The sequence below is a fragment of the Coregonus clupeaformis genome, unplaced genomic scaffold (assembly GCF_020615455.1).
Source record: "Coregonus clupeaformis isolate EN_2021a unplaced genomic scaffold, ASM2061545v1 scaf0287, whole genome shotgun sequence".
Lineage (NCBI taxonomy): Eukaryota > Metazoa > Chordata > Actinopteri > Salmoniformes > Salmonidae > Coregonus > Coregonus clupeaformis.
Window position 1 is genome coordinate 392,915 of NW_025533742.1, and position 14,526 is coordinate 407,440.

The window sequence follows — 14,526 nt, forward strand, 5'->3', positions numbered from 1 at the left end:
CAGCTAATGAAGTCACTGAAACCCTTAACAAAGAGTTGCAGTCTGTTTTGGAATGGGTGGCCAGTAATAAACTGTCCTGAACATCTCTAAAACTAAGAGCATTGTATTTGGTACAAATCATTTCCTAAGTTCTAGACCTCCTCAGCTGAATATGGTAATGAATGGTGTGGCTGTTGAACAAGTTGAGGAGACTAATTTACTTGGTGTTACCTTAGATCGTAAACCTGCATGGTCAAAACATATAGATTCAATGGTTGTAAAGATGGGGAGAGGTCTGTCCGTAATAAAGAGATGCTCTGTCTTCGTCCACATCCCAAACGACAGGTGCCACGATGAGAGACGGAGGCAGGATAGGACCCCCCAGAGCCTTCCTTTCTTCGGTATGGAGAGTGCGTCGGCTTTCAAATTCTGGGATCCTGGGCGGTAGGACAGAATAAACTGAAAGTGGTAAGGAATTGGGCCCACCTGGCTTGACGATAGTTCATCCGTTTCGCTGCCCGTATGTGCTCCAAATTCCGGTGGTCAGTGAGAATCCGGAATGGATGGACTGCGCTCCAGCCAGTGTCTCCATTCTTACAGAGTGAGGACCACCGCCAACATTTCCCCTGTTTCCAATTCCATAGCTCCTCTCATGGGGGTAAGCTTTTAGAGAAAAAGCCACAGGGATACATTTTCTCTGACTTACCTTAATCGCTGGGAGAGGACCCCACCCACGCCCTCCTCAGATGCGCTCACATCCAGGATGAAAGGACAAACTGGATCTGGGTGTTTTAGGAGGGGCGCTGTGGTGAACCTCCTCCTTCAGCCTCTTGAAGGCAGCGTCAGCCTCAGGGTTCCAGGCCAGCTTCTGAGGCCCACCCTTAAGGAAAGAGGTGAGCGGGGCGGCTATGGAGCTGAAGGACCTGATGAAACGCCTGTAGAAATTTGCGAATCCCAGGAAGCTCTGTAGGCCCTTGATGGTGGTGGGCACTGGCCATGACCTGACGGGGCGTCCGTCTTCGCTCTTTCCATGAACACCCCCTGAGGACTGATCCTGTATCCCAGGAAGGGAGGAATTCCTGTTGGTGGAATTCGCATTTCTCCCCCTTCACCAACAGGCTGTGTACCCGGAGGCGGAGTAGGACCGCTATGGGCTTCCCTGACGTGCTCTCCTCGAACGTAGCCGATTAGATCAGAGGATATCGTCGATGTACACCACCACCTGTCTACTCAGCATGTCACGGAACACGTTATTGAAGAAGGACTGGATCACGGAAGGTGCGTTGGCGAGGCCGTAGGGCATGACACAGTATTCATAGTGGTCTGAGGTAGTGCTGAATGCCGTCTTCCACTCGTCTCCTTCCCGGATTCGGATCAGGTTGTAGGCACTCCTCAGGTCGAACTTGTAAAAGTACCGGGCACCTCACAGCTACTCGATGGCCGACAGAACCAGTGGGTGGGGGTACCGGTACTTGGTGGTGATTGCGTTTCAGCCCCGGTAGTCAATGAACGGCCTCGGTCCTCTGTCTTTTTTGGCCACAAAGAAGAAGCTGGTGGAGGCAGGAGAAGTAGAGCATCCGATGAACCCCTGTTTCAGGGTTTCCGCCACATACTTCTCCATGGCCTCAGTCTCCGCTATGGAGAGGGAGTAAATGTCACACGTCGGGGGTGTTGTCCCTCCAGCAAACCACTGGCAGGCAGGTCCTCCGGCATGAGGGGGACCAGGCTGTGATCCTTTTGGTGATCCAATTGATGGTGGGTTGTGTAGTCTGAGACAGGGCAATCCCAATTCGGTGAAGGGGTGATGTGACGATGTGGAAGGACAGCTCCTTGTGGTGCTCCGGTAGTGTGGGAATGGTGATGGGGAGAGTGACATGCGTAATGGTGCCTGATCCAAGTAGTTTATTGTCCAGCGAGGTGACGTGTAGTGGAGAAGGCAGTGGCAGGGTGGGCAACCCTGCTGATCAGGAATCTATCATTGCCGTGGAAAGTGAAGAGAAGGAAGAACCATTCACCATTAGGGGAACTAAAAACAAATGGTTTGGTGACAGGTGATGAAGTAACACTCACGGTGCGGCGACTGGAGTCATACCGCCTAGATAGGGAGCAGTCAGGAGATCTGTGGTCCGTGGTGGTGTAGGGGGTTCTGCCCACCTCCATGGGTGAGGACTCTGAGGCAGGGCAGCTTCCATAGCTCAGATGGGGTGAGCGTCGATGCTCCGGGTGGTGTTGGGAACGCCGTCGGTCTCTCAACATGTCGTCAAGATGAATGGACGTGGCGATGAGGGTATCAAGGTCCATCTCATCGTCCCGACATGCAAGTTCCGTCGTGAAGTCCTCCCGTAAGCCTCTCCTGAAGGCCATGCGCAGAGGACGCTCATTCCAGCCGGAAGATGCCGCCACTGTGCGAAAGCTCAGGGCGTACTCGAACGCGGCCTCCTCTCCTTGTTGTAGCTGGAGGAGACGCTCACCCCCGTCCTTTCCCTCTGTGGGATGATCAAACACTGCCCTGAACCGAGCGAGGAAGGTGGAGTAGGGAAGCGACACCTCACCTCCTTCCCAGACTGCCGTGGCCCAATCCAGCACCTTTCCCTTAAGTAGTGAAATCACCAGCGCTATCCTGGCATGGTCCGATGGGGATGCCCCACGCTGACGCGCCAGATACAGTGAAACCTGTAGCAGGAAGTCTCTACATTTCGTTGTTTTCCCGTCATAGCACTCCGGCAGGGCGAGGGGTCCCTCAGACGTTGGTGATAGCACGGGAGGAGGTGGAATGGGTGCACTCGCTGCTCCCTGAGGTGGAACCGGGGCGATAGTCAGTTTATGCAGCGTTTGGAGCACTCCCTGCATGTCGCCGTTCAGCTGGGCAATCTGCTGCTGGTCGAGGCGCTGAAAAACTCCAGGAGGATTACCTGCTGCATCCATCTTCGTGATTGGTGTGTGATTCTGTGACGAGTACTGCGGATACGAAGATGCAGGATGCAGACGCAGGAATCAACAATGTAAAGGATTACTTAACACTGAGCAAGAGAACAACAAAGAGCGAGTACACGACATGACACTAACAATCACACAAAACACAACACTGAACAGTCCAGGGCTATATAGGGGTGGTGATGAGATGATGAGGTGCAGGTGCGCTGGAGGTGATTAGGGTGCGTTGGGTTTCCATTCCGGTGTTGCCGAGGTGGTGCGCTCAGACCGGTAGCTCAGTAGACGGGCGAATCAGAGCGCCGGAGGGGAACAACGGGAGGAGACGTGACAGCCATTCAGAATCTTCTCATGAAGAACACTCTACAAAGCGTTCTAGGAAGAACCGTTTACAAAGGCGACAGGGTATAACAACATATAAAGGGGGAAATACAGATGTGTCACATGAGATAAAAACCTGAAGCATCCGGTGGAGGATTCCACAGAGAAAGTCCAGTGGCAGGCAGTGGGAGAAGATGAAGCAAGATGAAACTGGGCAGACATTCTGCACATTTTCTCATAGATCAAACATCCAATCTCAATACAGTTTTCTCTTCCCAAAGCTAAAATAAATTACGAACAGCGTGCACTACGCTTTCTACACTTGACCCTTTGCCAAAGTTTCTAAAGATTGCGTTGTTCAAGTTCCTTAATGGAAATATGTGTGACACTCTGGCTCCATGGACTTTGATATTTGAGCCAGGGTGTATTTTGTTTTGTTGGGTATTTGGGTGTATTTCGATGTTGGTAGTTCTGTTGTGTGTATTTCTAGGTTTGCCTTTCTGTTGGGTTCATTTCTAGGTTTGGTCTAAGACTCCCAATCGGAGGTAACGAGTGTCAGCTGTCGGCTCGTTATCTCTGATTGGGAGCCATATTTAATCTGTATGTTTTCTTGTTGGGTTTGTGGGTTTTTGTTCCTTTTGGTCAGTGTACCGTGGACTTCATTGAGTCGTCTTTTGTTTGTAGTCCGTTAACGTTTATTTAATAAAGTCATGTTTCTTGGACACGCTGCGCCTTGGTCATACTTGGACGACATAGACCTCGTGACAGAAAAACCCACCATAAAGGACCAAGCGGCGTGTCAAGCGGCAACAGGATCCACCTACACACAGGATTTATATCCACCCATAAAGGATTCATGGACATGGGAGGGAGATTCTGGATGGTAAGGGGCCTTGGGCACAACCGGGAGAATATCGCCGTCCTCGTGAAGAGCTGGAGGCAGCTAAAGCCGAGAGGCGGCGATATGAGGAGGCAGCACGGAGGCAAGACTGGAAGCCTGTGGGTACTACCAAGAATTTCTTGGGGGGGCTAAGAGGGAGTGTGGCGAAGTCAGGTAGGAGACCTGCGCCTACTCCCTGGACTGACCGTGGAGAGCGAGAGTACGGGCAGACACCGTGTTACGCAGTTGAGCGCATGGTGTCTCCTGTACGCAGGCATAGCCCGGTTCGGTACAGTCCAGCTCCACGTATCGGCCGGGCCAGATTGAGTGTTGAGCCGGATGTCATGAAGCCGGTCCCACGCAGCTGGTCACCAGTGCGTCTCCTCGGGCGGCGTACATGGCACCAGCCTTGCGCATGGTGTTCCCGGTTCGCCCACATAGGCCGGTGCGGGTTATCACACCTCCCGTACTGGTCGGGCGACGGGGAGCATCAACCCAGGGAAGGTTGGGCAGGCTCAGTGCTCAAGGGAGCCAGTACGCCTGCACGGTCCGGTATTTCGGTACCACCTCCTCGCTCCAGCCCAGTACCACCAGTACCTACACCACGCACCAGGTTTCCAGTGCGTCTTCAGAGCCCTGTGTCTCCTCCACGCACTGGCTCTATGGTGCGTGTCTCCAGCCCTTTACCACCAGTGCATACACCACGCACCAAGCCTCCTGTGTGTTCCCCGAGTCCTGTGCGTCCTGTTGCTGCTCTCCGCACTAGGCGTTATGTGAGTCCCCAGGGTCCAGCATGCCCTGTTCCGGCTCTCCGCACTAGGCCTTATGTGCGTCCCCAGGGTCCAGCATGCCCTGTTCCTTCTCCCCGCACTAGGCGTTATGTGAGTCCCCAGGGTCCAGCATGCCCTGTTCCGGCTCTCCGCACTAGGCGTTATGTGAGTCCCCAGGGTCCAGCATGCCCTGTTCCGGCTCTCCGCACTAGGCGTTATGTGCGTTCCCAGGGTCCAGCATGCCCTGTTGCTTCTCTCCGCACTAACCCTGAGATGCGTGTCCTCAGCCCGGTACCTCCAGTTCCCGGCACCACGCATCAGGCCTACGGGTGCGTCCCCAGGGTCCAGCATGCCCTGTTGCTTCTCCCCGCACTAGCCCTGAGATGCGTGTCCTCAGCCCGGTACCTCCCTGTTCCGGCACCACGCACCAGGCCTACGATGCGCCTCAGACGGCCAGAGTCTGCCGTCTGCCCAACGTGGGCCTGAACTGTCCGTCTGCCCAACGCCGTCTGAACTGCCCCGTCTGCCCAACGCCGTCTGAACTGTCCGTCTGCCAAGCGCCGCAGGAACTGCCCGTCTGTACTGAGCCTGCAAAGCCGCCCGTCTGCCATGAGCCTTCAGAGCCGTCCGCCAGACCGGAGCCGCTGAGAGCTCTCCGCCAGACAGGAGCAGCCAGAGCTCTCCCCTGAGACAGGAGCAGCCAGAGCTCTCCGCCAGACAGGATCAGCCAGAGCCTTCGCCAGACAGGATCAGCCAGAGCCTTCCGCCAGACAGGATCAGCCAGAGCCTTCCGCCAGACAGGATCAGCCAGAGCCTTCCGCCAGACAGGATCAGCCAGAGCCTTCCACCAGACAGGATCAGCCAGAGCCTTCCGCCAGACAGGATCAGCCAGAGCCTTCCGCTCAGACAGGATCAGCCAGAGCCTTCGGCCAGACAGGATCAGCCAGAGCCTTCTGCCAGACAGGATCAGCCAGAGCCTTCCGCCAGCCAGGATCCGCCAGAGCCGTCCAGCCAGGATCCGCCAGAGCCGTCCAGCCAGGATCCGCCAGAGCCCCTTAGTCAGGTACTGTCCCTTAGTCCGGTGCTGCCCCTTAGTCCGGTGCCGCCCCTTAATCCAGTGGGGGTTAGTTGGGGGGTGGTCATGTGGAGGGGGCTACGGAAGCGGATAGTGACTAAGGTGGGGTGGGGACCACGACCTGGGCCAGAGCCGCCACCATGGACAGATCGCCCACCCAGACCCTCCCCTAGACTGTATGCTGAGTGCGCCCGGAGTGCGCACCTTTAGGGGGTACCTGTGACACTCTGGCTCCATGGACTTTGATATTTGAGCCAGGGTGTATTTTGTTTTGTTGGGTATTTGGGTGTATTTCGATGTTGGTAGTTCTGTTGTGTGTATTTCTAGGTTTGCCTTTCTGTTGGGTTCATTTCTAGGTTTGGTCTAAGACTCCCAATCGGAGGTAACGAGTGTCAGCTGTCGGCTCGTTATCTCTGATTGGGAGCCATATTTAATCTGTATGTTTTCTTGTTGGGTTTGTGGGTTTTTGTTCCTTTTGGTCAGTGTACCGTGGACTTCATTGAGTCGTCTTTTGTTTGTAGTCCGTTAACGTTTATTTAATAAAGTCATGTTTCTTGGACACGCTGCGCCTTGGTCATACTTGGACGACATAGACCCTCGTGACAATATGCAAATACAGTGCATTCGGAAAGTATTCAAACTCCTTGACTTTTTCCACATTTTGTTACTTTACAGCCTTATTCTAAAATTGATTAATCTGTTTTTTCCCCTCAACAATACCCAATAATGACAAAACAAAAACAGGTTTTTAGAAAGCACCTTTGGCAGCGATTACAGCCTCAAGTCTTCCTGGGTATGATGCTACAAGCTTGGCACACCTGTATTTGGGGAGTTTCTCCCATTCTTCTCTGCAGATCCTCTCAAGCTCTGTCAGGTTGGATGGGGAGCGTTGCTGCACAGCTATTTTCAGGTCTCTCCAGAGATGTTCGATTGGGTTCAAGTCTGAGCTCTGGCTGGGCCACTCAAGGACATTCAGAGACTTGTGTGCTTAGGGTCGTTGTCTTGTTGGAAGGTGAACTTTCGCCCCAGTCCTGAGCGCTCTGGAGCGGGTTTTCATCAAGGATCTCTCTCTACTTTGCTCCGTTCATCTTTCCCTTGATCCTGACTAGTCTCCCAGTCCTTGCCGCTGAAAAACATCCCCACAGCATGATGCTGCCACCACCATGCTTCACCGTAGGGATGGTGCCAGGTTTTCTCCAGACGACACGCTTGGCATTCAGGCCAAAGAGTTCAATCTTGGTTTCATCAGACCAGAGAATCATGTTTCTCATGGTCTGAGTCCTTAAGTGCCTTTTGGCAAACTCAGCGGGCTGTCATGTTCCTTTTACTGAGGAGTGGCTTCCGTCTGGCCACTCTACCATAAAGGCCTGATTGGTGGAGTGCTGCAGAGATGGTTATTCTTCTGGAAGGTTCTCCCCATCTCCACAGAGGAACTCTGGAGCTCTGTCAGAGTGACCATCGGGTTCTTGGTCACCTCCCTGACCAAGGTCCTTCTCCCCCGATTGCTCCGTTTGGCCGCTCGGCCAGCTCTAGGAAGAGTCTTGGTGGTTCCAAACTTCTTCCATTTAAGAATTATGGAGGCCAGTGTGTTCTTGGGGACCTTGAATGCTGCAGAAATGTTTTGATACCCTTTCCCAGATCTGTGCCTTGACACAATCCTGTCTCAGAGCTCTACGGACAATTCCTTCGACCTCATGGCTTGGTTTTTGCTCTGACATGCAATGTCATCTGTGGGACCTTATATAGACAGGCATGTACCTTTCCAAATCATGTCCAATCAATTGAATTTACCACAGGTGGACTCCAATCAAGTTGTAGAAACATCTCAATGATGATCAATGGAAACAGGATGCACTTGAGCTCAATTTCGTGTCTCATAGCAAAGGGTCTGAATATTTATGTAAATAAGATATTTCAGTTGTTCAAAATTTCTAAAAACCTGTTTTCGCTTTGTCATTATTGTGTGTAGATTGATGAGGGAAAAAAACAATGTAATCAATTTAAAAATAAGGCTGTAACGTAACAAAATGTGGAAAAAGTAAAGGGGTCTGAATACTTTCCGAATGCATTACACATGCTAAAATGCGCACACAGGTGATAGCACGCGCACTCTACACACACGTACATTGTAATATTGTTGTATAGTGGTATTATACATTTTGTATTGTGGATATGTTGTGGTGTGGTAATATTATATGATGTATTGTTTTATCTTTTGTTTTATATGTAATGTAAGTGCCTTGGTGTGTTTGGACCCCAGGAAGAGTGACAACAGCTAATAGTGATCCCTAAGAAATACAAATACAAATTCCCTGACTTGGAATACAGCAATAAAGTTACATGATGAATGGTCAAGTCTTAAAATCAGGGCAGATACATGTAACAATAACAGTACGCTTGCAATGTTCTGAGTATCCCAAATGGGATAATAATAATAACACTTCCCTGTTTATCCCAAATTATATTGATTGATTAGCAGAAAAACTAAGGGGATGATGGCCACCACTTGACATTATGTAGTATTTGTGTGGATCAGTGATGTCCCACACATTTTCCCTGAAAGTACTTTTTGAAGAACGAGTTCACAAATCAAATCAAATTGTATTTGTTACATGCACCGAATACAACAGTGAAATGCTTACTTACAAGCCCTTAACCAATAAAAAAAATGTATTCTCGCAAATATATATATACATATACATACATACACATACATACATATAAATACATATACATACATATGTATACATATCCCTTTAAAAAATATATTTCCCTTTACTACTTTCCAACCCCACCACCCCTTCCCTAATTGGAGTAAACTAGTGAACAACAACGCTTACATTTACATTTTAGCAGACGCTCTTATCCAGAGCGACTTACAGTTAGTGCATACATTATTTTTATTTTTTTTTTTTTTTCATACACCCTGTGGGAATCGAACCCACAACCCTGGCGTTGCAAACGCCATGCTCTATCAACTGAGCTACATCCCTTCCTTAGGCCTCTACCTCCAGCCCATACACACTACATACAATTTTGTTTGTTTTTACTCCTGAACTTCCTCCACCCTCAACCTCTCCGATCATCTTCATGATGTCCACCAGGTTTGCTTCTATATGCCATATCTTTCCAACTGTGCTCTTTCACAAAAGCTCTCAACCTATAACCTATTTACTTATTATGGATACAGTATGCTCTACACCAGTTATCCTGTTGTTATTAGCTGTTGTTAGTTGTTATTAGTCCCATCCTTCAGCTCCATTCAACACCTCCCATCTATCTCCCAACACCATCCATATTGGATTTCTATTTGCCATATATTTTTCAACTGTACTGTGATGTTTCACAAAGGTTCTGAACCCTTCCATTCTCATTTTTTCTACAGATTGTACATTTAAAATAAACATTTTTCCTAAAAGTATTATTATATTATTGATCGATTGACTATGACTTTTCAGATCACCCAGTAGTGCTATCTGCAGGGTTAGCTCCAGGTAAATATTGCAATTCTTAAGCCATTCATGGACCTGTGACCAAAAATAAGCTACAAATGGACAGTACCAAAACAAATGATCTAAGGTTTCTGTCTCTTCGCAGCAACATCTGCAGAGCTGGGAAGAATGTATCCCCCATATAAATAACATTCTATTGGTAGCAAGAATTTTGTATAATAATTTAAATTGGGGGAGCAATGCAAATAGTCTGGGTAGCCATTTTATTAGATGTTCAGGAGTCCTATGGCTTGGGGGTAGAAGCTGTTTAGAAGCCTCTTGGAGCTAGACATGGCACTCCGGTTCCGCTTGACGTGCGATAGCAGAGAGAACAGTCTATGACTAGGGTGGCTAGTGTCTTTTAGGGCCTTACTCTGACACCGCCTGGTATAGAGGTCCTGGATGACAGGAAGCGTGGCCCCAGTGATGTACTGGGCCGTACGCACTACCCTCTGTAGTGCCTTGCGGTCGGAGGCCGAGCAGTTGCCATACCAGGCAACTTTTCAGTCTCCTTAGGCGGAATAGGTTTTGTCGTGACCTCTTCACGACTGTCTTGGTGTGCTTGGACCATGTTAGTTTGTTGGTGATGTGGACACCAAGGAACTTGAAGCTCTCAACATGCTCCACTACAGCCCCGTCGATGAGAATGGGGGCGTGCTCAGTCCTCTTCTTTTTCCTGTAGTCCACAATTGTCTTTGTCTTGATCACGTTGAGGGAGAGGTTGTTGTCCTGGCACCACACGGCCAGGTCTCTGACGTCCTCCCTATAGGCTCTCGTCATTGTCGGTGATCAGGTCTACCACTGTTGTGTCATCTGCAAACTTAATGATGGTGTTGGAGTCGTGCCTGGCCATGCAGTCATGAGTGAACAGGGAGTACAGGAGGGGACTGAGCATGCACCCCTGAGGGGCCCCCGTGTTGAGGATTAGCGTGGCGGATGTGTTGTTACCTACCCTTACCACCTGGGGGGCGGCCCGTCAAGAAGTCCAGGATCAAGTTGCAGAGGGAGGTGTTTAGTCCCAGGGTCCTTAGCTTAGTGATGAGCTTTGAGGGCACTATGGTGTTGAACGCTGAGTTGTAGTCAATGAATAGCATTCTCACATAGGTGTTCCTTTTGTCCAGCTGTGAAAGGGCAGTGTGGAGCGCAATAGAGATTGCATCATCTGTGGATCTGTTAGGCCGGTATGCAAATTGGAGTGGGTTTAGGGTTTCTGGGATAATGGTGTTGATGTGAGCCATGACCAGCCTTTCAAAGCACTTCATGGCTACAGACGTGAGTGCTACGGGTCGGTAGTCATTTAGGCAGGATACCTTAGTGTTCTTGGGCACGGGGACTATCACAAAGATAACAGAATCTACTGTACATTAAAGCTGGAATACTAGGTTTAAGTAGGATTTCGCTATTGTTGTCAATACTCCCAGACATGTTTTTTTTTCATTCCATATCTTTCATTTTATACTGATTTCTGATTTATCATATAGGGCTAGGATCCCATTTTTCTCTGTACAGTCCATGTGTTGTGCTTGGGATACTTCAGGTTTTTGTAAATGAAACTTCCCCAGAGTTGGATGAACTCATGGATACCATTTTTATGTCTCTGCGTGCAGTTTGAAGGAAGTTGCTAAGTAGCGTTAGAGCAATTGCTAACTAGTGTTAGCGCAATGACTGGAAGTCTATGGGAACAGATAGCATGCTAGCTTTTCCAGTAGACTTCTAGTCATTGGGCTACCGCTAGTTAGCATTGGCTCGCAAAACTACCTCTAACTTCCTTTATACTGGACGCAGAGACATAAAATGGTATCCACAAGTTCATCTGACTCTGGGGAAGTACAATAGATAAAAGGGCTTCATTAAGTGTAAGGGTATTCCTTTAAATGGTCAGTTTTTAGTTTTTTTTTACAATAATGTATGCAAATGTTATATATATATATATAGCTAAATACAGATAAATGGTTATTCATATGTATAAAATATTGTTGCATGAATATATTTTACGCTTTTGTATAGGGGCCCTTTATTATGAAATTCCCACCTTGAAGAAAAACGTGACCTGGAAATGATCCAGAAACACTTCCTTAGTTACTGGTTACTGTGTATGACTTTCTGTCTGTGGTAACTAGTGACGACCCAACAATGGCAGAGTTCTAGTAATACACTGGCCAGAGTTGAACCGGCCCATGGTCTGTCACGTGACCAGGCGAAACCCGGTGAGGGATGAGCGCCCTGCTCAAATCGAACAGCATTCTTCACCGCTTGGTTATGTTGTCAACAAGGCAGCATGATCCATCGTTCAAAAACATAAAACCTGCTAACTAAGTCACCTTTGTTTGAGTCGACTTCGCCGTCGATCAGAACGGGGCAGCGTGGTTCCAAAACGAATGGCATCGCTTTTTACCCGCCGCAAACTACGCATACCGGGCGCCCGCGCCAGCGTAATAGAATCCCTTCATTCAGTGAAACCATCTTCGGTGAAACGTGTTGTTTTAGCAACAAGCTACCTAGCTACTTGACAAACAAGATCAAACCAACTCAGGTATAACGATCAAATTGCTAACGTTAGCATACAGCTAGCTAGTTGTTTTTCGTGAGACAGCATGATATTTCTGGCAGCTTTAGCTACATCATGTTTTCCCTAGAAATAAAAAGTGAGCTGGTTGACCTAGCTGATGTTAGCTTATTCAAAACTAGAAATAACCAAGATAACCTTGATCTGTATGGCAAGGCGTTTTGTCTAAGTCAAATAGCTACAGTAGCTTGCAAATTAAACTAGCTTGGTAGCTAGCTACCTAAGCGATTCACATGGCTGGCATCTCAAATTAACTTTTTGATTTCCAGGAATGGCAGATAAAGACTTCAGCACAACACTGGCTTACACCCAAAGTCCGAAGGTGTCGAGGAGAACAACTTTTCAGGTAGCTATAAATCCTGCTTGCTCAGCACCCATGACTATATGCCTAACTGCCTATACCCACATGAAAAAATACTATAGTATGCTTTGGTATACATACTATAGTATTCACTGTAGTGTTTTTGCTGTATTTACTGTATACTGTAGTATATATACTGTAGTATTTACAGTTAACTATAGTATAAATACTGTAGTTAACTGTAGTATAGTAAATAATGTAATGTTTTTGCGGATTGTAGTATACTGTAGTATTTACTGTAGTGTTTTTGCTGACGTTACTGTAGTATTTACTATAGTGTTTTTGTTTTATTGTCTTTGACATAGAAGTGGTGGCATTCTCCTTGAGGAAACCTACTGGAGTTGATACGTTTTTAAACATTAACAACTTCATAGTTAAGAACACTATAACAATATGGCAGAAAATGAAACGTATTCTACACGAACCAATATCAGTTCCTAAAAACACAACCTTATGGAACAATCCTTGGATAGCTTTTCAGAATTCACTGATAAATTAGTCCACATGGAAAACTAAAGGCATAGAAACCCTAAATTAGTTGTTAACAGGAAATAAATGTATTTCCATGACAGAATTAAAAAGTAATTTTGGACTGACCAATGTAGATAGTTTCAAATACATGCAACTTAAAAGTTACATATCACGAAATTTCGATTTGAAATCTTTTGGACATCAGAGCAACCTTGAGGGAATCTTATTTGAGTCAGAAAATTATTTTCATATGATAGGGAAGATATACAAAACCTTGCAAAGAACATATCCAACTGACAATGTCCTCGAAAAATATATAAACTATTGGAACCAAGAACTGATGTTGGCACAGAAAGTTGGAGCATAACAAAATTACAGTTAACGAAAATGTACACTTAATCCAGTATAAGCTAATTTATAGAATGTATTATACAAGAAACAATGCTTGACTTGGGATGAAAGAAGTGCAGGAGCTGTCTTTTTCCAAGTCGGTCCATTAGACTATGTTCACCTAAATTCATTCATACTTCTGATTATTCACTGTTAAGGATTTATACACATTTTCCATGACTTCTCCCAACATTTTCGTGACTATTATTATAGCCTACATGGAAAAAGTAAGCATTATTGACACTAGAAGGCTGCTGTGTCTGATCCCATCCCATTAGCAGTATTTCTGTCTGTGTAAAGCACTTTTGTGGGGAAAAACTCATTCTGATTGGCTGGGCCACCCATGGCTGCGCCCCTGCCCAGTCATGTACAATTGATAGTTTAGGGCCTAATTAATTTATTTCAATTGACTGATTTCCTTGTATTTACATTTTAGTCATTTAGCAGACGCTCTTATCCAGAGCGATTTATATGAGCAATTAGGGTTAAGTGCCTTGCTCAAGGGCACATCGACAGATTTTTCACCTAGTCGGCTCGGGGATTAGAACCAGCGACCATTCGGTTACTGGCACAACGCTCTTAACCACTAAGCTACCTGCCGCCCTAAATTTTATGAACTGTAACTCAACAAAATCTTTGAAATTGTTGCATGTTGCGTTTATATTTTTTACAGTGCCGGTGGAAAGGCGACAACGACACTAATGCTTTAGCCATAGTTAACTAGCGAGAAACTGCTACAAATTATGTTTTGAATTGGCTGTCTAGTTTGTCTGTTGTCTGGCATTATTTTATACCTGCTGCTGAAGTGTCGCGCTCTCTATTCTCTGGCAATGGCCCACTCACAGTGGCACACGCAGCACACACAGACACGCACTGAAGGGTCATTACGCTAATGGCCGATATGTAGATTTTTAAGTGATTGATAATATTTTAAAGTGTGCCTTCATGAATTACATTCATGGAAATTAGTTTCATAATTTTTGTTCCTTTACGGACCCTCATTTGACAATTTGGAACAGCGCATCATGCTCATTCAGGCTGCGCAATCTCGAACAGCCTACTGTCACGCAGATTCACAGACTAGCGGCAAATACATTTGAACAAAACGGAAGCAGGAAATGAATACCCACTCGCCATTGCTATTCAATGCAGATCCCGCCTTCATTCCACTTTGATCAACCGTTTTTGCCTCCGTGTGTGAATCTGGGCCGGCGATAGGCTACTTTGTTTTATAGAGGAGCTGGTATGCAATTCCCCAAAATTAGAAGTGCCGATACGGCACTCCGGGCAG

The 14,526-nt window shown here is 47.3% G+C and overlaps 1 protein-coding gene across 3 annotated transcripts in view; it reads left to right on the top strand.

The window, feature by feature from the left end:
- The window catches only part of map9 (microtubule-associated protein 9), a 130,512-nt gene that overhangs the window by 98,139 nt on the left and 17,847 nt on the right, over positions 1–14,526 (top strand). For 2 of the 3 annotated variants that reach the window (XM_045214625.1, XM_045214626.1), the window contains one exon: positions 12,283–12,359. In XM_045214625.1, the coding sequence (XP_045070560.1) occupies positions 12,285–12,359 (75 nt within the window). In that variant the 5' untranslated portion in view covers positions 12,283–12,284. Of the gene's footprint in view, positions 1–11,602; positions 11,981–12,282; positions 12,360–14,526 lie in introns of those variants that run through there. The other variant, XM_045214624.1, reaches the window with a different exon arrangement.